We start from the raw sequence: 23,222 nt of genomic DNA on the forward strand, positions 1-23,222 counted from the left end.
ACCAGGGCCCGTGGGTCCTGATAAGTTTACCCGTACCTGACATGCATTCAGGGTAGATCAAAGGCAAGTCTCTGCGGGAGTGTAGCGTACTCAGTCTACATTACATGGAAAGTGTAATTACCAACTAAAGATCTGTTTAGTTGACCGTAATTATATTAGATACATATACATATGAAGAAAGATCATGAACATTATGACAATCATTTTTAATCAAAAGATCTTCATAAATGCGCATATATATATATATATAAACTTACATTAATAATGGATTATAAGTCTCGATAAAAAAGGAGAATTTATCTAATTATTATCTTATGGGCTTATGTGATATTTTAAAATATGAAATAATAATAAAAACCCACACAATCAGAATTTGCACCAACAATATCATGTAAGTGTATTTGTAACTCTGCTATCTCAATAGTGACTGATTTCTCCAAATTTTGACAGAACTGGTAAACGATATGGCACAAATACCATAGCTATCAGAAATCACAATGATATGTAGCTATTATCCGAAATTTCAACCTAGCTGTTGTTTCAGAAACTTGATTATATATAGTTTCTTGTAAAATGTATTACCTGTTCCAGAGATTAAGATAGTGACTATCAAAATCTCTACTGTACCTGTACCTCTTGTGAATGAATGGTTTAAAATGTACCACTTAACAATGTTACTTGGAAAACAAATAAAATACGTGAAGTGTCGTAATTAAAGCCATCAGAAACTTTTGTTTCTTCTAAAACAGATATATTTGCTAAAACCAAGGATTTATAAGTGATATACGTCCTTGGCTAAAACCAATCAATAATTTATAATTAAAAACTCCAGAAATGCAAAAGACTGGAAGTTAATATCACAAACTATATTTTTATATTCAGTGATATTTATACCACATACGAAATCACTTAACTAACTTTATGTCAGTTTTGACTGATGAATGAAACCAGAAACGTATATCATATTTCCGAAACCGATAGAAAAATTAAGACAATGATGATGAATATGACTTTATTTTACCTGTATTAATTGTCATGATATAATAAAGAAATTTGTAAAACCTTCTTATTGGCATAATTTTAGTGCAGCTATTCCATTATTGTTGTTCAACTCGATATGATAGTGTGATTACAATAATGTGCAAGTTTGTGAGGATGCAATGCAAGGATTTATATTGTGATTTTGTGAATGTGAATGTATTTTGCACGACCGCTGATGAATTATTAAAGTTTGCTAACTTACAGAATAAAATTTTATTTGACTGTCGACCCTTTAACTGATTTAGTGCTAAAAATATTTTGAGACAGCCCCTTTATAATGAGAAATCTCGCGATATCACGCAAGGTGCCCGTAAACATCCGGGCATTTCATGTATTTCAAAAAGACAATGATTTCTCCAAACCGGAGACACTGATGGTCCATTGGCAGAGGGAAATTGTAATTGGAGACCATCAGTGACTACCACGGGAATTAATTCAACAAACCGAGGACAGAGTAGTCGAACGTTCAGTGATATATACATTTATTTTGTAAACACACTAATATTTTAATACCGGACAAAAACAGGCCGTAAATATGGGATGTGCTGTTTCGGCCGACGACAAAGCGGCGGTGGAGAGATCGAAACAAATTGACAAAACACTCCGACAAGATCGAGAGAAGGCTGCTCGGGAAGTAAAACTCCTTTTATTAGGTAAGTAGTAATTAGCCATATCTAAAATACAGACCTATTGATTTCCCACGAGCCTCAAAATCTGTCTGGTTGACTTCATTTCCGGTAACACAACTGTCATCCATCTCGAACCCAACCCATGTCAAAAATACAGGTTGACACAATAATAAATGTATTAAAATAAGCAAACAACCTAACGCTAAATAGTTCTTGGTTGTCATTTCTTTTTACATTTAACACATTTGTTCACATTTTTTACAATGTTTACTCAATATTCATTTAAGTAGCTAATTGAATCTAGGTCAGATTTATTCACGTGTGCACGTTGAGGTTTCGCACGTTGAGCTACAACATGCATATTTTACTAAAGAACCAGTGGACCCAAAGTATATATACCAATATGTAAATGAAATAACACTTAACTTTATACCAACTATTACAAGGTCAATATCTTATGTCCAATTATCTTAGTAAAATTTAAATTTCAACTGATTTTTTCAATTCGTTTAAATTCCGATTTGCAATGCAAATTGTCGCTGGTTGGTGTTACAGTATCAGTGCTATCACAGCAATTCTAGGATCATATTTCATTTAAAACGGTTATTCAAATGATATTCAGGAAATACCCTTACCATATATTAAAATATATACTGTATATAAATTGAGACAGCGCGCAGGATGTTTAAATCACAAGAAAAATATTTTCAAACCTGTGGACCTCTAGCTGTCAGGTTTAGGTGCTGAGTCTGCTGACGGTTAAAAGAAATAAAATAGTTCAGACTTGTAATGGTTTGCTGAATGACCTGGAGTGTCAAAATTTTGAAAAAGTTTGGATTTATTTTATTTTGAACTTTAACAAATACAATTATTATAAATATGTAACAGCTTAAATAATTCATTATTTTTTAAAGCACTTTTCTTAATTTACAGCCTAGGTACATGCTTCCCATTCACATTTTCATTATTAGCGAATTTCTCTTACTAATTGTGAAAATTAATCCATCCTTATTTAATTAGCAAAAAATGTGAAAGTTTTTTCTTCACTCGCCCGGTATCCAATTATGCAGACACCAATGAAAACCAAATTACAGTCAATCAAACAAATATTTGAATGTCAAAATCTGCTACTTGTTTCAGCTCTACAATTTTTTACATGTTAATGTCTTATAATTAAGGTAAACCATAATATCAACTGTCATGTAAAATAAATGGAAAACAAACTCACTGCTTAGTTCATAATACACAAACATATTGTAAGAATTTTCCGCACAAGAACCATAAGTTAATATTACCTTGGTAGACTTGTTTGGTAAACACATCTGCTATTAAGTCATTCAAAAAGAAAAACATTGATTTACCCGGCGAATATTAAATTTGGACTTTTATTGTTGATCCTTATAATGTGATTACATATAGCTTTGATATTTACTGTGACACATGGCAGTTTGTGTTTGTTGATAAGTTTATTAAAATAAAATCCAGATGATATGACAATGCTTATTTTCTGCTTATTTTCCTTCTAAGATTTGTAAACAAGTATATAAAGGGCATATGTTGAATGCATGCCAGTAGATGTTATCTTAAAACAGATTTTCACATCTGTCCTGTTAAATGCTGTAGCATTTGTTCAACAAAAAACTTAATGGCCTTTTCTTTGTGAGTCATACAGATTTTAATCCATTGATGTTTTTTTTGTAGAATGCTTTTCTTTTTATGAAAAGGATATGTTGAAATTGGTGCCACTTCTAGAATGTCTATTCCTTTGTTGAAAGTTTTACAATGTTTTTAACTGATAATTAATGACAGTCTAATTAACCATGACTAATGTTGACAGTCTTTTATTGTAGTGTAAACTGAACATGTCTGTATAAAAAGTATTTACATAGAAAGTTTTTGATGATATCAATGGAGCTAATTCTATAATTATAAAGCAGAAAGTTACAGAAAAGGTATTGAATTTAGTAACATGATATAATTGATAAATTATTGGTGGTATGAACTATAATGACAGAATGTTATATTTCAGGTGCTGGAGAGTCAGGCAAGAGTACTATTGTGAAACAGATGAAGTAAGTACAGGACCTTCTGGCTAACATTTTTAGAACAGCCCACTCTGGGGACAAGCTCAGATAATTGTCTTTTTATGACATACCAAAATAGATATATATAGATAAGTACATACAGATCTCAATTAGATTTGTAGTCAGTTAATGATGTGATTCCATGCTAATCGTCATATCAGGAGTTTGCTGGAGTCATTTAAGAATGTCTGATGGTATAAAATTTTAATACATGCTGGACAACTTTATCAGTTGATATGTACCTTAAATGTATTTATAAGATCATGGGCATGAGCCCACGACGACTCTAGTGGTGTACAGAGGGAAAGTAATATGATTTACTTGTTACCATCCATCAATTTGTATATATTGTGTCAACTTTCTTTCATAACCTGTGATGTGTGTACAAATTAGTATTTTTGTCACAAGATCTTTAAAAAAAAAATCCCAATTCGTTCATAGCCAACTTTTAAATGTGTGTATATATATAAATGTATATGAATTAAATATCTGGTTACAGAATCCCATATATATATATATACATTACACATAATGGTTTTCAAAGAAAAAACTTATAATTTGGAAATGAAAATTTAAATTCAGCTACCTGCCTATTTGAGATTCTTGACTTGTAGAATCATTACGTATCTGAAATACATCGATTAACAACCGTTTTTATATTTTTTATAACGGAGTTTAGATCCTGTCAAAATTTCCAAATGTGTACATTATTACATGTGCCATTACCATACCCCCATTTATCCCATTATGTTGTGTCCCATATGCATGCATACAGTTTTATACGTGGGCAAGATATTTCTCCTACTTACCGAGACCTTTTTGATTTAATTTCAGAATTATCCATAAGAAGGGCTACAGAAGTGTTATGTAAAATGTTTCTGGTTTAATTTCAGAATTATCCATGAGAAGGGCTACTCACAAGAAGAATGTTTGCAGTACAAACCCGTCGTATACAGTAATGCTATTCAGTCTATGATGGCCATTATCCGGGCCATGGGACAACTCAAGATCGAGTTTGGACACCCAGACCGAGCTGTAAGTTTCAATAGTTTGTTTACTGTTTCCAGTGTAAAAAGGAGCTGTGTATACTCTGCTGGTTAAACATGTACACTGCTTGTAATCTGGAGTACAGGATAAATACATTAAAATGGTACCTGAGAGGCTTTCAATAGCTATTTCTCTTTATTTTAGTTAATCAAATGGAAATTGGACACAGAAATTCTTCAACAAACAAAAAAAGTTTTAATCAAAATCATTTAGTGTTGTTTATGATCTGATTGATGATCATGGTAAGGTGAATTTTCAAGGTCGTATAGTTTCCGTGTCATCCAGATCCAGTCGTTTCCTTTTAAGGAGGTACATATGTCATTCTCAGTATGTGCTTTTCCTGAAAGCGAATTCCAGTCTCTTCCTTGCTGTGTCTGAAGAGGTATATATGCCGTTCCCAAGAACGACTGTCCTATTTTTTCTAGCTTTATCTGATGCGATATACATGACGTTCCCAAGAGTGAGTGTCCAGTAGTTTCCCTGATGACACCTACACAGGTATATGTATACCTGTAGTATATATCCTAACGATTGACTCAGGTATTGATTGATGTCTGACCATAAATACTGCATACAGGTGTGGTAAATCCTTAATCACCTGTAGATAGCAGCGATAGACTGGACATTACCTGGGGCATTCAACTGGTGGTGGACGATGGCTGGAATATCCACATTCATTACATACTTAGATTGAGGAGTGCATTGATTTTGTACCTTTCCTTTTCAGTGCTTGTGTATATGTAACACTGCAGTAAAATCTGCAAATATTAGTCTATTTCAATGTAGGGTAGACTTTAAAGCTACAAATATGTCCTGTTTCATTTGTCTTGTTGAATGTATTACCCAGTATAGTTTTTCTGCTCCTTTGTTTAATTTCTATGGTTCCTTTACCTTTGGAATTGGGAAAAATTACATTCATTTTTGTTGAAACATGTATCGTTTTAAAAAGGTTCTGTTTATTTGGAAAAAATATTTTAATTAAAATGGGAAAATATCGCAAAATTACTCTAGAGGAAGGGGCCGCCATTCAGCCTCAAATATACCTAATAAAAATCATTGATTAATAATTATTATCGGGGGTTAAGAGGACCCAATTAAATAAAATACTTCTTGTTATAGATAAATTATATTTAGTACTTTTTTAAGGACTGTTAAGTACAACTTATTGATCATATTATTAACTGGCGTCAAGATGACCCAATTAAACAAAACACTTCTTTATATAAATTAATGTACAGTTTTAAGGACTTATTAAGACTGTCATTATGACAAGATTGATTGCTCTCAGGTAGTCCTAAGTGTGTGTAATATAATCTGTAAACACACATACAAGGTTCACTGATACATGGTGTCAATTACAGGTTTTGTAATGTCTGTTTGGTTTAGGGCTTTTCTTAATTATACAAAAACCTAGAGTTTGTTTCCATTAAATAAAGTCACATAGCACTGTTATGACAATTTACTAGGATTATCTTTTGAAAATCAATGATCTGCGGATCAAGATGAAGTATTTTCGAGGGAATTTGTTTGAAATTGATACCAGACTTCACACATAGCAAGTCTGACTGATTATTTGTATGGTCACAACCTAGCAGTATCTTAGATTGGTATTAAGGCTACACAAATATTACATACTGACAGATTAGAATGCATTAAATGTACATTCCTTACAAAAGCGATGATTGGTATTAAGGCTTTACAAATCATACATACATTGATACAGAAATGCATTAAAATGTATACATTCCATTTATCAAATGTGTGTGGCAGTTGTCTCATTATGTTTGGATTTGTAAACGACTAGCTATAGGTCATATATATATAGGGGAGGTGATATATATACAGGAAGTGAATGGTATGTCCAATCCAATCAGAAATTCCTATATACATTTGTATATATAGGGGAGGTGATACATATATAGGTAGTGAATGGTATGTCCAATCCAATCAGAAATTCCTATATATAGGGGAGGTGATATATATATAGGTAGTGAATGGTATGTCCAATCCAATCAGAAATTCCTATATATAGGGGAGGTGATATATATATAGGTAGTGAATGGTATGTCCAATCCAATCAGAAATTCCTATATATATATAGGGGAGGTGATATATATACAGGTAGTGAATGGTATGTCCAATCCAATCAGAAATTCCTATATATATATAGGGGAGGTGATATATATATAGGAAGTGAATGGTATGTCCAATCCAATCAGAAATTCCTATATATATATAGGGGAGGTGATATATATATAGGTAGTGAATGGTATGTCCAATCCAATCAGAAATTCCTATATATATATAGGGGAGGTGATATATATATAGGTAGTGAATGGTATGTCCAATCCAATCAGAAATTCCTATATATATATAGGGGAGGTGATATATATAAAAGTAGTGAATGGTATGTCCAATCCAATCAGAAATTCCTATATATATATAGGGGAGGTGATATATATATAGGTAGTGAATGGTATGTCCAATCCAATCAGAAATTCCTATATATATATAGGGGAGGTGATATATATATAGGTAGTGAATGGTATGTCCAATCCAATCAGAAATTCCTATATATATATAGGGGAGGTGATATATATATAGGTAGTGAATGGTATGTCCAATCCAATCAGAAATTCCTATATATATATAGGGGAGGTGATATATATACAGGTAGTGAATGGTATGTCCAATCCAATCAGATCCTGCTCTTACAAACGGAGATTGTCACAGACATTTCTAGCTAAAAACAAAGCTTTAGTAACTGTACAAAATATGCAGAGCCAGTTATAGATTATTTATAAGAAAGTCTTAACTTGTCTACAGTGGGAATTCTTTATTTGATTCCTTTCTAAGAATTCAGGAGCTTGAGACAGTCTGAATTTCCCATACCAGATCTAGAGAAGTGGAAGATTTCTCCTTTGTACTGTATATTATATGATGTAGAATTGGACCTGGGCACTTGTTTCCTAACACATTTCATCTATATAGAACATGTGAAAACTAGGGAATGTAAGGTCACCAACTTCAGCAGTAATAAATCCTGATAATTGGAATACTATATCAGGACTCCACTCCTCCACCGGGGAGGGGTGAACCTGACTCACTACCGTACAGGTCTTCATGATTCACTTTAATTATAAAAGGTGGGGTCTTACAAGCTTCTTTGTGATGGTGTCAGATTCTGGATTTTATTGGATCTTTTTAATTAGCAATAGCTCTAATTAAGATGAACCAAGAACGGGGATTAAATTTTCCTTTTTGTAATCAGTTCCAGCTTTGACAGGGACACACATGTCTATCAAAAAGAGTCACAGATTTAATTCTTGATTAGCCACCCTTTCTGTCAGTCTTTTCTGAAGTAGTGAAGTGAACCACAGAAAACAGTTTGGCTTTGGATATAGGATATAAGGGATAAATACAGTAATTCTATAGATGTTAGGTTTTGTAATCTGTCAGCCGTCTGAACATTATATAACTAGATAGCAATCAAGTAACCACATCATATACCAGGGTAAGAGGTCAAAACTGGACAAAATATGTTTTGCGAATAGACAAATAGAATGTTTCAAGATGTGCGAAGGTCCAACTTCACAAAAGATAAAAGATCACCCTATTCACAAACAGATAAAATTTGTTTGGGCAAAAAATATTTTGGATGTATACTTGTAATTTATTGTTATTTTGACAACAACTAATGAACTATGACCTGCTTAGGTACTCTGGAAACACCTGTAATGTATTATTATTTTGTCAAGTTGACAACAACTTTGATCTATGTAGAAAGTACCTGTTTGTGAATAAACATCTGATGTTATCTTTTGTATGTACACCTATATCTGGAGCAGGTATTGATAGGATTTTTATACCTGTGTGTATCTGTGTCATCATTAGGTCTCCTAACTCTGACCATTGTATCTGGTAGTTAATGTCACAATCCTGAAGTGATAGATACATAATACCCACTTCTACTTTGTGATTGTTAATCCTGAATTCACGTGTAGTAGTTCAAGTGTACTTGGCACATGTACGTGACAAATCTGGAAAGTAAAGGAAAGTTTGTTTGATGTACATACATGCAGACCTTATTTGCAGTACATTGCGATGTATATATGTTTGTGCTGTAATGATGGCAATCCACCTAAATGGCTGTAAAAGCTATATCCTAGTAACTGTATGGGGGTGATGTGATAGGTGTTACAGGTCCGAAATCTAAACTGTAGATGACAGATTAAATAAATTTTATTACATTTAGTCTGGTAATAACTTTATCCTCTCAGGCTGTGACATTTGAATGTCAGTCTCAACTTATACATCTATTATTTATTCACAAAAGCTTTTGTTGAAGACATTAGTATTGTTTAATCATTAATTACCAGCTAGTATAAGTTCTAGATAAATCTTCATGGACAAGGCATCCGCCATCGTCAGTAAAGATAACGCCAAACATTGTGCAGATTACAAAATATTTTTTCACAAAAAAAAGTCCACAAGTTATGGTACTGTATACAGTAATTGTATTTAGAAAGTCTATAACTGATCAAAAAATAAAACTCAATTAAATTCAATTTAATTGTCTATGAATTGCAAATTCTTGATAACTTTCTAGCTATATAGGCACAGGGAAACAAAAGCTTCACCATATGAGGATTTAGCTATGAGCCTTACAAACATAGCTAGACATTTCTGATTTAAAAAAAAAATTGTGTAGATGTGACAGAAATTACCAAAGTAGTTATATCTCCACCTTAGCTAAATGTAACAGTGTGCATCAGGTGACCTTATTATGACGGGACCATTGTTTCACTGCTACAGTAATAAAGGCCATATGACGTGTTGGGAATTGTTTATAGCCCTGTGGAGGCCTGATCAATGGTATAAAGTGGCCCCTGCATTGATCTGCTGATACTGATGATAACCTATATTGGGGCAATACAATAGTGTACCACATGACATATGGCAGTTAATGTACCATGATTCCATCTATAGGCCAAGCAAGATTAATTGTTTCAAAGGTGCATTATTCTCTTAAAAATAAAAGTGTATTACATTATAGGTAAGAACAAATGTAATTAAATCTTTACTTAGATATCAGGTGTCTGGTCAAAAAGGAGAAAAATAGAGAAAAATGTTTGATGTTCCCAAAAGCCAGACAGCATGCTAATTATATAAGTCTAGTGACTTTGGATGTTGCCAGGACAGCCAAGGTCAGAGCTTTGGTTGTATGGTTAGGTTGGACAACACAGATGGGGATAAAACAGAAAATCAATAGGCATTCTTAGTGATTTCTATTTTACTGCACTTTAATTTGATAATAGAGCTATTTAAAGATGCTCCACAGCTGACAGAGCATACCGGTAAATGATATCCATCAATAATTGGTGTTTAATTGTGTATATGTCTAATTAACACAAAAAACAATATGAAATAATTTTTTCGTCTATGGTGCATGTGAAATCAGTACTTCATTCCATACATATTGTAGGATATTGTGACACAGAATTTTTTCAGGGCACAATTAGTTATTTTTTATATTTTCAACTTGAAGTAAAATTAGAAGCTCAAACTTTTCAATAGTGGTAATGGTGTAAAGAAAGTAACTTTTGTAAATGAAGAAAAATACTGAATCGTCTGTTCCTGTTTTTAATAGTAAAAAAAATACCATCTGTCAGCAGTGGAGCATCTCTAAGATGAAAAGTTGTGATATTAATTTTTATAAGATCTTTAAAAGATTTAAAAGTAATATTTGTATTTACCACCTTACAGTAATAATTTGGTTTTATTACAAGTTTTTTAGGGGAGTGAGTCCCAAAGGAAAATCATAGTCCAGGACTGGTCTAGAGTCCTGTTCATCACTGGACTTAATTAGTTATGATAAAGTTACAGTTTTATTAATCAATGACTTAATTAGCTATGATAAAGTTACAGTTTTATTAATCAATGACTTAATTAGCTATGATAAAGTTACAGTTTTATTAATCAATGACTTAATTAGCTACTTTAACTACTTTGTTAAGTGTGTACTCTGGCCCTTATTCCACTTATGTTTCCTGAAGTATCCCACTTTCCCCATATATAACCACTGTAGTGTTATTAAGCGTGGAATATCAGTACTAGTGCCATCTGAGAACTTTCCACAGCAAAATTACACTGGACCTAGTTTTGATCCGCCAAGTCTTTTTTACTGTACTTGGAACATCCTGTTAGGAATCGCTGATGTTGATTTTTTTGGTCATTTATCCAGAAAAACAGACTAAGCTGATCACAAGTTGTGCTGTACATGTATATATGCATCAATCTTCATCAGCTGAGCCATGGCTCGGGAATGTGCCGAAAACTACAAGAGGATTTTGTTAATGTTCCCCTTAAGTTATAAAGGAATCATTGTTCATCATGGTTTTTGAAAAAATTAAATTGACTTCTTTTAGTTTAGTTTGGTTAACTTGTCTACAGTAAAACGAAAAGTGGAATTATTTATGACGTGAACACTTTTATTGAGATTAAATCTCTGCTGAAATAAAAAGTACATGAACATATCAAGTACTGATTTTGATATGTAAATAAAAAATATAAATACACTAGAGATGCCGAGCGCGATAATTATCACTCACGAAATCGAACAATACAGTCCAAATTCCAAAAGCTGACTTAGTGAAAATATCTTCACACAAAAATATACTGTACATGTACAGTATTGTATAGATTTTCACCACAACAGTATAAATATCAGCACCAGCTTCACAGCGACGATAAAGGACCCAGGAACAGCTGGTTATGTGGTGCAGATGAAAAGTGATGCTTCTTTATCTAACTGACTCTGAAATAATTTCTGTAGAGGTCAAGTACAAAGTTGTGACAGATTATATTTGGGACATTTACACCACACATTGTGACCTCGCCTAACATTGTACAGATATCAACTTACTAGATAATAGATGTCTTGTACAGTTATCCAATCCTATAATTAAACATCTTTTACAGATATTCACTTGGTTTATGAGCTATTCCATACCCCATACATGTACAGATATCAACTTGGTTCATGTTTATACCTTTTACAGATATCCACTTGCTATATATGTTAACCCATAGTTGCATACAGATATCCACTTGTTACATTACCCCATACAGATATCAACTTGCTGTTAATATAATACCCCATACAGATATCAACTTGCTGTTATATATAATACCCCATACAGATATCCACTTGCTATATATGTTACCCCATACAGATATCCACTTGCTATATATGTTACCCCATACAGATATCAACTTGCTGTTATATAATACCCCATACAGATATCTACTTGCTATATATGTTACCCCATACAGATATCAACTTGTTGTTATATATAATACCCCATACAGATATCAACTTGATATATATGTCACCCCATACAGATATCAACTTGCTATATATCTTACCCCATACAGATATTTACTTGCTAAATATGTTACCCCATACAGATATTTACTTGCTATATGTGTTACCCATACAGATATCAACTTGCTATATATGTTACCCCATACAGATATCCACTTGCTATATATGTTACCCCATACAGATATCAACTTGTTGTTATATATAATACCCCATACAGATATCTACTTGCTATATATGTTACCCCATACAGATATCAACTTGTTGTTATATATAATACCCCATACAGATATCAACTTGCTGTTATATAATACCCCATACAGATATCCACTTGCTATATATGTTACCCCATACAGATATCAACTTGCTATATATGTTACCCCATACAGATATCAACTTGCTATATATGTTACCCCATACAGATATCAACTTGCTATATATGTTACCCCATACAGATATCAACTTGCTATATATGTTACCCCATACAGATATCAACTTGCTGTTATATAATACCCCATACAGATATCCACTTGCTATATATGTTACCCCATACAGATATCAACTTGCTGTTATATAATACCCCATACAGATATCCACTTGCTATATATGTTACCCCATACAGATATCCACTTGCTATATATGTTACCCCATACAGATATCAACTTGCTATATATGTTACCCCATACAGATATCAACTTGCTATATATGTTACCCCATACAGATATCAACTTGCTATATATGTTACCCCATACAGATATCAACTTGCTATATATGTTACCCCATACAGATATCAACTTGCTGTTATATAATACCCCATACAGATATCCACTTGCTATATATGTTACCCCATACAGATATCCACTTGTTGTTATATATAATACCCCATACAGATATCAACTTGATATATAATATGTCACCCCATACAGATATCAACTTGCTATATATGTTACCCCATACAGATATTTACTTGCTATATATGTTACCCCATACAGATATCAACTTGCTATATATGTTACATCATACAGATATTAACTTGCTAGATACCTTGTACAGATATCCACTTGGAAGACATATCAACTTGCATCTTGTAGAGATAACCATTTGGTACATGTTTTCCATTAAAGATATATTTATCCACTGTCTTACTAGACATCTTGTACATAAATCCACATTGTGTATGTTATACCTTAGTAACAAATATCCACAGCAATCTGTGTATGTTATACCTTACAGATATCCACAATGTGTATGTTATACCTTACAGATATCCACAGCAATCTGTGTATGTTATACCTTACAGATATCCACAGCAATCTGTGTATGTTATACCTTACAGATATCCACAGCAATCTGTGTATGTTATACCTTACAGATATCCACATTGTGTATGTTATACCTTACAGATATCCACAGCAATCTGTGTATGTTATACCTTACAGATATCCACAGCAATCTGTGTATGTTATACCTTACCTTACAGATATCCACATTGTGTATGTTATACCTTACAGATATCCACATTGTGTATGTTATACCTTACAGATATCCACAGCAATCTGTGTATGTTATACCTTACAGATATCCACAACAATCTGTGTATGTTATACCTTACAAATATCCACAGCATCTGTGTATGTTATACCTTACAGATATCCACAGCAATCTGTGTATGTTATACCTTACAGATATCCACAGCAATCTGTGTATGTTATACCTTACAGATATCCACAGCAATCTGTGTATGTTATACCTTACAGATATCCACAGCAATCTGTGTATGTTATACCTTACAGATATCCACAGCAATCTGTGTATGTGATACCTTACAGATATCCACAGCATCTGTGTATGTTATACCTTACAGATATCCACAGCAATCTGTGTATAGTACACCTAAGTTGACACAATGTGTGTATACACATTCCTGAAGTGAATATTAGGCTTTCATGTATATAGATCCTCTTACTTTACTACCTTATTAGCCCAGTATTTATTATATTGTGTTTTACGACAAAGGCCTCTGTGAATCATAATTGACAAAATCCTGTACATGTCTTTGCCAAACAACTGAGCAGGTATCCTTATTGTGGTTTAGTCTGGGCTGTTTGTCCACTGTGAATATATTTACATATGTGGTGTTTTTTCTCATACATTCTATAACTGGTTTAAAACAATCAATAACATAAGATTTGGCAGGAGCATTTGTTTTTGACAACATGGCATTGGGATTCAATAGCATTCCTAAGTACATACTATATATGGTTAGAATTATAATAGCCTACTTTGTGTTGTGGAGGTAAATTGCATGTAAAAGTTTAATGCACACTATATATAGAACATATTATTACATAAGGTAAAAAGGGTAATGAAATCAATATATCAATGCACAAAAATAGACCTCATATATTTATCTCAAATATGTAGTCATTAAGTAAAAGATGGTTAACTTTTACATTAACTAGAATTAACAGTTAACAAGATTCCTGCGTGGCCCATTGATTTAGTGCCGGATATTTTGCCTCTAGCCCTGAAATTTTGTGCTCCATATTACCGCTAGGCATGGTAGGCATCAGTTACTCTGTGCTAGTGGTAGCTAGGTAATCTGGCGTTATGTTAGAGCTCTTTTCCGAAACCTTTCCTATATTTTTACGTGTAGATAAAAATAAAATTTGATACATTATATTTTGTTTGATAAAAATAAAATTTGATAGATTATATTTTGTTAGATAAAAATAAAATTTGATACATTATATTTTACTAGATAAAAATAAAATTTGATACATTATATTTTGTAATTTTATGTAGCTAATTAACAGTTCTCGGTTCTTGATATTTTGCAGGAAGATGCCAGACAACTATTTGCCCTTACAAATAACACTGATGAGGGTGAACTGTCTTCTGAACTAGCGGCAATTATGAAACGTCTGTGGAAGGATTCCGGAGTGCAGGAATGTTTCGGCCGGTCACGGGAGTACCAACTGAATGACTCCGCAGAATAGTAAGTTGTAGAAACATGTCTGATCCAGGTCTTATTACAACTGTAATTTACATGACCTTTCTCACTGCTGTTACCAACTTTTCACCTTGTCTTCAGGTGTTCAAACTGAAATGCATGCCAATTCTCAATATGAGTATATTCCATTATTTACTTATTGTGGACAATTACGTTTATTTTAAAATAAGTATGTGACATTTGTCTGGTATGAAGTTTATCCTGTTACAGTATGAAGCATGCAGGTGTGTGCCTCCATCAAAAATTGGGTGCCAGCTTCTTGTGTATTGGTGCTCAATTGTATATAAAAGTTATGACCTTTGGGTCAATACCAAATTCATAGAGTAATTTGCAAAAGATATGCAGCTATATTGTTTCAAACCCACAGTAAATCAAAATAGTTTTAAAATAATTTATAACACAAATTACTATTCAAATTTGGTATACACCTCAATAATTGAGGGGGTAATAAATGTTTGTGTTGAATGAGATGTTCTTAAATATGCAGGTGGGTTCCCATCTTCGATATAAATTGTATACATGTGTGTATTATAATTACTTTATATTACTTTGTCATATTTACATACTTTGATAGACACCTGCTGGATTGAATTATACTATTGATTTGCAGAGGGGGGAAAAACTTGATCATTTGATGACAAAAGTATGACATTATATTTGACGTGTATTATACTACCATTTTATCGGGTTCTAGCTACCTGAGTTCCCTAGATAGGATATCACAGTCAGGCTACATTCCCACAGAACAAGACGTGCTAAGGACGCGAGTGAAAACAACGGGCATTGTCGAAACACATTTCACATTTAAAGATCTTCATTTTAAGTAAGTCTTTGTTTAGAAATACATGTACTCTGTAATCTTTAGATATTTTGTATAATCAATATCTATTTTAAACATTATTTTGCTTTGTTTTTTCTGGAAATATGAGGGAGATTTCTAGTAAGAAATGTTTCATATCAGCTCAGTTCATATATACAAGTGATTATGGCACTAAAATATTATTTGCGCTATTTACATTTTTGCATGAACTTAGATGTAACAATTTTCATAAATGTGAAAATTCAATGTTGCACTAACTTTTTAAAAATTGGTTTTTGTTTGTGCCATAAATACATGTACAATTATTTTACATCTTCCTGACATTGATCAGATAGAGGTCTTTAAGGTAAGAAGTTTTGGTATAAGATCTTGTGTAAAAATTATATAAATGGAATGGTTTTCAGGATGTTTGATGTGGGTGGTCAAAGGTCAGAGAGGAAGAAATGGATCCATTGTTTTGAGGGTGTGACGGCGATCATCTTCATCGTAGCCATGAGCGAGTATGATCTGACACTAGTGGAAGACCAGGAAATGGTGAGTAGTAGTCCTCCCGTTAGGGTCACCGCCGGGTGTCAGATTTAGATGTGTAGTCTTTACAACAGAGCTCTAATGTCCAACCCAATTGAAATATAAACAAAACAAAAAATCTCTGATAATCATTATTTTTGAGGGAGAGGTTTACATCAAGAACAGAAATCCAAATAATATGAGGTATACCATGTTTACAACTAAAAGCATGAAAATATTTGAATGCAAAGGAAACGAAACAACTACCTGGTATTTGTACATTTTAATGTAATGAAAGGGGCACAACTCCAGTTCAGTTGAAGATCCATAAATTTGCTGTCTCTTCTCATTACTTTATAAACACTATATAAAGCATGTTTATATTGCTATTTCTATTTTAGAACCGAATGATGGAGAGTATGAAGCTATTTGATTCTATCTGCAACAACAAGTGGTTCACAGACACTTCCATCATTCTCTTCCTCAACAAAAAAGACCTGTTTGAAGAGAAAATTAGAAAGTCACCTCTAACCATCTGCTTCCCAGAATTTTCAGGTAGGTATTTGATTTTGATAGCTAGAAATAAAACACTATTTGCTATGTGTTTTATTAAATGATCACAAATTTAGCCAAGATTCTCCTTGTTTAGAAAGTCTTGGTCAATCAGAACTTTGATTTAGAGTTGTAGGTAAAGCTTCATAAGTAAACAAACCCACTATGAAATAGGGAGGGAGGTAAACAGTATTACACTTGTCCAGTTGTCCTGTTCTGTGTCCTGTCTGCTTTGATGTGTATAATGGAGGTGGGGTAGTAGAAGACATTCCTTCTTTGTAGGTAGTTAATAATCTGAAATAAAATTAAAAAATAAAGAATACACACAATTTCAATAGATATCTGACCTATGTAAGGAAAGTCAGTTTTATGATTATTAAACTCTTCTTTTTAAAAGGTGAGAACAACTACGAGCAAGCAGCGACATACATCCAGGTACAGTTTGAGAACCTGAACAAGCGAAAGGAAACCAAAGAGATCTACACCCATTTTACGTGTGCTACTGACACTAATAATGTACAGTTTGTGTTTGATGCTGTCACCGATGTAATCATCAAAAACAATCTCAAAGACTGTGGTCTGTTTTAAAGGTAGGTTTAAAAAGGTAGCAAAAATGAGTTTTGTGAAAAAGTGTTTTAAAGATGAATCATCATGATTCAAAAGTTGAGTATATTTCCATGATCTGAAAGTGTTTAATGTAGAGAAAACAAATAGAAATATGATAAAATGGTATTATATCATATACCAAAATTGTAATGCAGTATTGCCAACTTGATTTTCCCGGGTTGACCCGTTTTTTTAGACATTTTAGTATGCATAACCCGATTGACCCAGCAAGTCATCAAATAAAACAGATTTTCAGCACTTGGACCAAAGTGTCAAAAAGCTCACAAAAATTACTACAGATCAAGCCGTTAGCGCAATTTTAATTACATCTCAGGGCTTAAGACTCGTATCAGGCCCTTGTATAATGCAGGTAGCAATGTTTGTGTTTACACAAACTTTAATAAAGGTGTAAAATTGTAGCAATCCCCATATCATTTCAGCACTATAATAATGAAACAGGACACATGAAGAACAAAAAATCTGGATTTTGTTAAATATTATTTTAAAGATTTTTTAATACAATAAAAATTACATTAAAATGTTATTTCGCACATGACCCTTGTTTTGACCCTTTCACCCGTTTTTTCAAGGGTGATCACAGGATTTGACTTCAAAAGAGGTTGGCAATACTGTAATGTAACAATCTCTTTCAAAAACTTTTAAACTTTCTCGGAGCTCAAAGAAATTATACAATTTACATTCTAATTTCTTTTTTCAATGTATTGTGTTCTGTTAGAAGTTATATGTGTACATGCTTTTTTGGTTTGTTGCAGGGAGTATTTAAAGAACAATAATAAAGAACTTATCATTGAATCACACCTGGAGCCAGTCCTCTGGATCGTGAGCCGGTCACAACAGAGTTAACAAGTCGTCACCCTCATTAACTGTGCTTCTGCAGGTGTAACACAGCGACTGTAGCAGTGACCTACTTATGTGTCATTTGACCTATTTAATATGTGCGATAAATGACATAATGAACGTTGTGTGAAGACCTGTATTATCTTGTTATACACATGTGGTCAGGGTGTGATTTAGCCCAGAGAAAAGGGCTCTTACTGCCATAATAAGCTTGGCTGTCCTGTGTTTGTCAAAAATTCTGTATTTATAAAAAAAAACACCAAGCCACAGTTACATGGTGGTTTTAAATCCTGTTGAGCACTTTGCAATTACTTAAAGAGGATACATACCTTACTTATAACCTGTATCAACAATAGTGTAAAAAATTATAGCATGTTGAAATTTATACAAATATTTTTTGATTCAATAGATTGAATTAGAAACTGCTGAGTATTTTTTTTTTTTCGTAGACAGGGATCTGATTTTATACTAGACTCGCTACTAAACTGAACCTACTGATTTGATTATGAATATAATTTTTGTGAAACGAATCTACTGATTTGATTAAGAAGTTAATGTATGAAGATTAAAACATGACCATAGACGCTCAACATTGTAATGCATTCCAATATAAAACTATGTATGTGTAAGTCATTCAAGTATAAATAATATTTTTAGCCGATGTTCCCCATTTCTGTATCTGAATTATGAAGAGAACAACAGATTGAAGGAGCTGATCAAGATGTTCATGTAGATATTGTAACAGTATGCTTGTACTTTTTGTGTTAACAAGCTCTTTGGCATTAACAGTTGTAATCCTTCATCAATCATTGTGTGTTAGTCCTCGCCATATTACGGTCGATGGTACGATGTGTTGTATGTTTTCACACTCTGGGTGCTGTCTTTCTATATACATGTATCAATATTTGATGAAATTTGTCATAGTGTTATTAACGCTGCTGTGACGGGTAAATTTATTAATGTTCAACCACAAGTCCCTCTTGTTTTATAACTGATCAAGGTATTTACTTTTATTATTGTGTATATGGTGTTATAAAGATCAAAACTTTACTTCAGAATTGGTAGTGTCGCCTGCCACTTATTGTTTATTAGGTATGGACTACCTTGATATGCTGGTGATACTAATATGACATTGTATAGATCACCTGGCCCCAATTTTTCAAAACAAACCAATTGAATTAAAAAATGTGAATGTAGTTACATAAGGAGAAAGCCGTTTGAGTTAAGTCTGTTTTGAGAAATTGGATCCTGATGTTGTGGACCAATCCAGGATGGCCAGGTGTTAAATGTAAGAGGTGTTTCTTACATTTATTTACCTGTGCTTGTCCAATGACATCTGGCATACATAAATAATTTACCTGGAGTGAATCACTGCTTACCTGGGCCAAGTTTCACGAACATTCCTTAACTCTAGGAATTCCTTAACTTTAAATTCCCCATAGGAAAACATTACAGAAGTTATAGGAAAAAACTTTAGTGAAAAGGAGCCTTCCTTAAAACTCGTAATGGTTTTCTATATTGAATGTTAATTTTAGGAATTCCTTAAAAGGAAAGTTTGTGAATCTGGGGCCTGTTTTGGGGAACCACAGACCAAGGGAGACTGCTTACCTGGGTTGGGGGACCACTTATCTGGGGCGGAAGACTGCTTACCTGACGTAAGTAACCATGTGCAATTGTAAATACACAATGTGAATTGTGAACTATTATTTTTTAAGAATGAATGGTGTGTGCCTGTGAGCCATGTTGTACAATTATTTATTTATGTTTATAGAACTTATTTTTATTCTGATGTCCTACATTTTGTCAATGGTTTGATATTTTCACTGCTTTTGATGTTAGATGTACTTTCTTTGCCTGAATGTGATTCTACATCAGGATGTGAGCATATTAAATCTTTGTTTTCTTCTATCACTACACTTTCCATGTTTTAACTGAGATACAGTGTCTCTCACTTTGAGTCCTGACTACTTTATTCCATTGTATAATACACCTTCAGCGCTGTTTAGCTCAATAATCAAAATTGTGTTCCTTTGTGAAAATTAAATTATTTAGGTGTAAGCTCTACTGTAATGTTATGGTCATTGAATTTCAGCTGTAAATTTGTCTTTTCTTCAGTGTGTTTTCATTGTTTAAACTTTTTATGAGGATTTCAGTATTAGTGGCGGATGAGACTTCTCACATTATCAGAAGGATTTTATAAATTCAATGTGATTCTTTTGGTACACAAAACTTGATTCGGAATATTATAAAGGGACATAACTATATTTTAACTATTATTTTCATAAAAAAAACTATATTTTGGTTATTATTTTCAAAAAAAAAACCTATGTTTTGGTTATTATTTTCATAAAGGGACATGTCTTGAGTAGTACATTTCATGAAGGAACATAACTATTTTTTAGTACTTTTCATAAGGGACATAATTCATGTCTTGAGTAGTATGTTTCATAAAGGGACATAACTACGTTGTCCTTTGTTGAGTGTTTTTCACAGCTATAGGACTGCTGTTAGGCTGTGCTTAGTGCTTTGATCATTGTATCACTGCTTCAGCTTCACCATATTTCAAACAGAAATGAAGAAATGATGATTGAAATGTTTGTGTTCAGGAATGGACATGTAAAGGCCTTTGAATGATTGGTCATGAAGCATCATGCTTGGCTGTATTTTATTTCTATAATATATAACTAAAACTTAACTTTATGCTTCATGTTCTTCTCTGGTAATAGTCCATTCTAAAAAATCAGGAATTATAAAGAAAACTGCCAAAATACTAAGTGTCAGTACAGTATGTATTCATCCATTTTTATTGACTGCATTTCTTATTTTATACTGATTTGTGTTGAGGAATCATGAGATAGTGGTGAGATGATGGAGAGGTTTTATATTTGTAAAACTGCAAGTCCACTATGATTGGTAAGTGGTGTTAATATTTTGTGATTAACTCGAATCTCCTTAATTCTTATGGGTATAAAAGTCTTAAAGTTATATGTGCCGTATTTTTCATACTCACAAATCAAGATGAGCTTTTAATATGTTATTCATCACCAAAAATTACCAACTTTTTGAAAATTACAGTACTTTCAATGCATAGGTTATAATTTTACATGTACAAATAAGAGCTGAAAATGATTTTTTTGGCAGTTCTGCTGCCAAAAATCATTTCTGCCAAAAATCATTTATTTACATCAATAGTGAAGTGAAATGAGTACATACGGTCAGACCATGAAGCCAACTTGTGGTCTACAATTTCATGTTACATTTTTACAATGTTATTAGTAATTGTAAAGTGATTTCTGAAGGGATGTTTCCATGTAAACATATTTAAGGCATAAAAACAACAACTTTACAGTACAAAATTTCTGTGTTATAACTAACGTTTATAAGTCATCTGAAGCCATTTGAATGATTTTCACAGCTTTGTTCATCAAACCTTATGGTTTTTAAAAGATTAACGATGAAAAAAAAACCATGTCAAAATTTTCGCCTAGTTACGGCACATATAACTTTAACCCCCTCATTACTTGCCTCTTTAGCGACTGTTGATCAAAGTAGATTTTTTTTATGCCAGCTGAAGGACACTTTTGATCAGTACATTGTTAATTATCATGATCAGATCAAAATATGAAATAAATGTAAATTATTTAAAAAAAATATTTTTTATCATGAATATTTTGTAACTGTTTTCATTTATAAGATATCAGAATGGAAATAAAACATAAAAATTATTATCATTAGTAGTTTTGAATTTATGTATACACATGTACAATTTTAGATAAATTTTATACAAGTGATTTTTTTGTTGCATATTGTTCAGGGTAAATGATTACCAAGCTTGGAGATGTATAATGTCTTCAGAAAGAAAGAATTTTCATGATGTAAAGATAAATTTAATGAAATCCAAGAAATGTTGATGGCAGTTTTGTCTTGGGTATCTCTTCTATCGTTCTAACGCTACCATGTTCTTATGAGAAATGCTTGTATGTATTGTGAATAAATCTTTGTATAATACTGTAGGAATAAAAGGTTCATGTAAGCATACATCACACAGACTTGTTATTACTTCACCACAGAAAACCGAGTTCACAGCTAATAGGTCACCTGAGATGAAAAGCCTAAAGTGACCTATTCAAATAGCCTCTGTCGTCGTGCGTCGTATGTCCGTGAACAATTTACATTTTCGAACTCTGCTCCTAAACTGCTGTCGCAAATTCAATGAAATTTTACACAAACCTTCCAAGGCATAAGGCCAATCAAAATTGTGAATTATATAGTTCCCATCCCCAAGGGGGCTGTGGGAAGGGGCCAAAAGGGGTAAAATTGACTAAAACAAAAATCTTCTGTACTCACAGATGTGGAAGAATTAAATACTCTTCATAGATAGAAATGTTTTCAGGTCTTTTACAAAAACTAAATTATATGACTGAGGTCTCTCTTTTCCCCTTGGCGAGGAGTTAAGTTAACTATAATTTATATATGGAAAACACATTTTCGAGCATTATTTGGTCATTTGTTGTAGGAAATGAGTTAAATGTTGTCAGAATTATCATTATGAGATGGTCATTAACATGACAAATTGTCCATTACTTACCACCAGGGGCCTTAGTAGCAGGGTCAAATAGTCTAAAACTTGGGAAAGGTCTTAAGATTCTTTACAAAAAATGTGAATTACATGACCCTTGGC

General features: G+C 32.8%; 1 protein-coding gene across 1 annotated transcript; it reads left to right on the forward strand.

Annotated features, from left to right (window-relative positions):
* Positions 1 to 1,352: 1,352 nt before the first annotated feature.
* LOC138304704 (guanine nucleotide-binding protein G(i) subunit alpha) lies at positions 1,353 to 22,579 on the forward strand. Its single transcript, XM_069244934.1, has 9 exons — positions 1,353 to 1,694; positions 3,700 to 3,742; positions 4,648 to 4,789; positions 15,026 to 15,183; positions 15,893 to 16,021; positions 16,423 to 16,552; positions 16,927 to 17,080; positions 17,475 to 17,667; positions 18,457 to 22,579. Exons 1-8 carry the CDS (start codon positions 1,577 to 1,579, stop codon positions 17,663 to 17,665), a joined length of 1,065 nt encoding a protein of 354 aa, XP_069101035.1. The 5' UTR covers positions 1,353 to 1,576; the 3' UTR covers positions 17,666 to 17,667; positions 18,457 to 22,579.
* The last annotated feature ends 643 nt before the right edge of the window (positions 22,580 to 23,222 follow it).

Source organism: Argopecten irradians, chromosome 12 (genome assembly GCF_041381155.1).
Source record: "Argopecten irradians isolate NY chromosome 12, Ai_NY, whole genome shotgun sequence".
NCBI lineage: Eukaryota > Metazoa > Mollusca > Bivalvia > Pectinida > Pectinidae > Argopecten > Argopecten irradians.

Bases quoted from the DNA above. Each gene is read 5' to 3' on its own strand.
- LOC138304704 (XM_069244934.1), top strand. From the start codon at position 1,577: ATGGGATGTGCTGTTTCGGCCGACGACAAAGCGGCGGTGGAGAGATCG. The intron at 4,790-15,025 runs GTAAGTTTCAAT...GATATTTTGCAG, and splicing joins TTGGACACCCAGACCGAGCT to GAAGATGCCAGACAACTATT. The intron at 15,184-15,892 runs GTAAGTTGTAGA...ATCGGGTTCTAG, and splicing joins CTGAATGACTCCGCAGAATA to CTACCTGAGTTCCCTAGATA.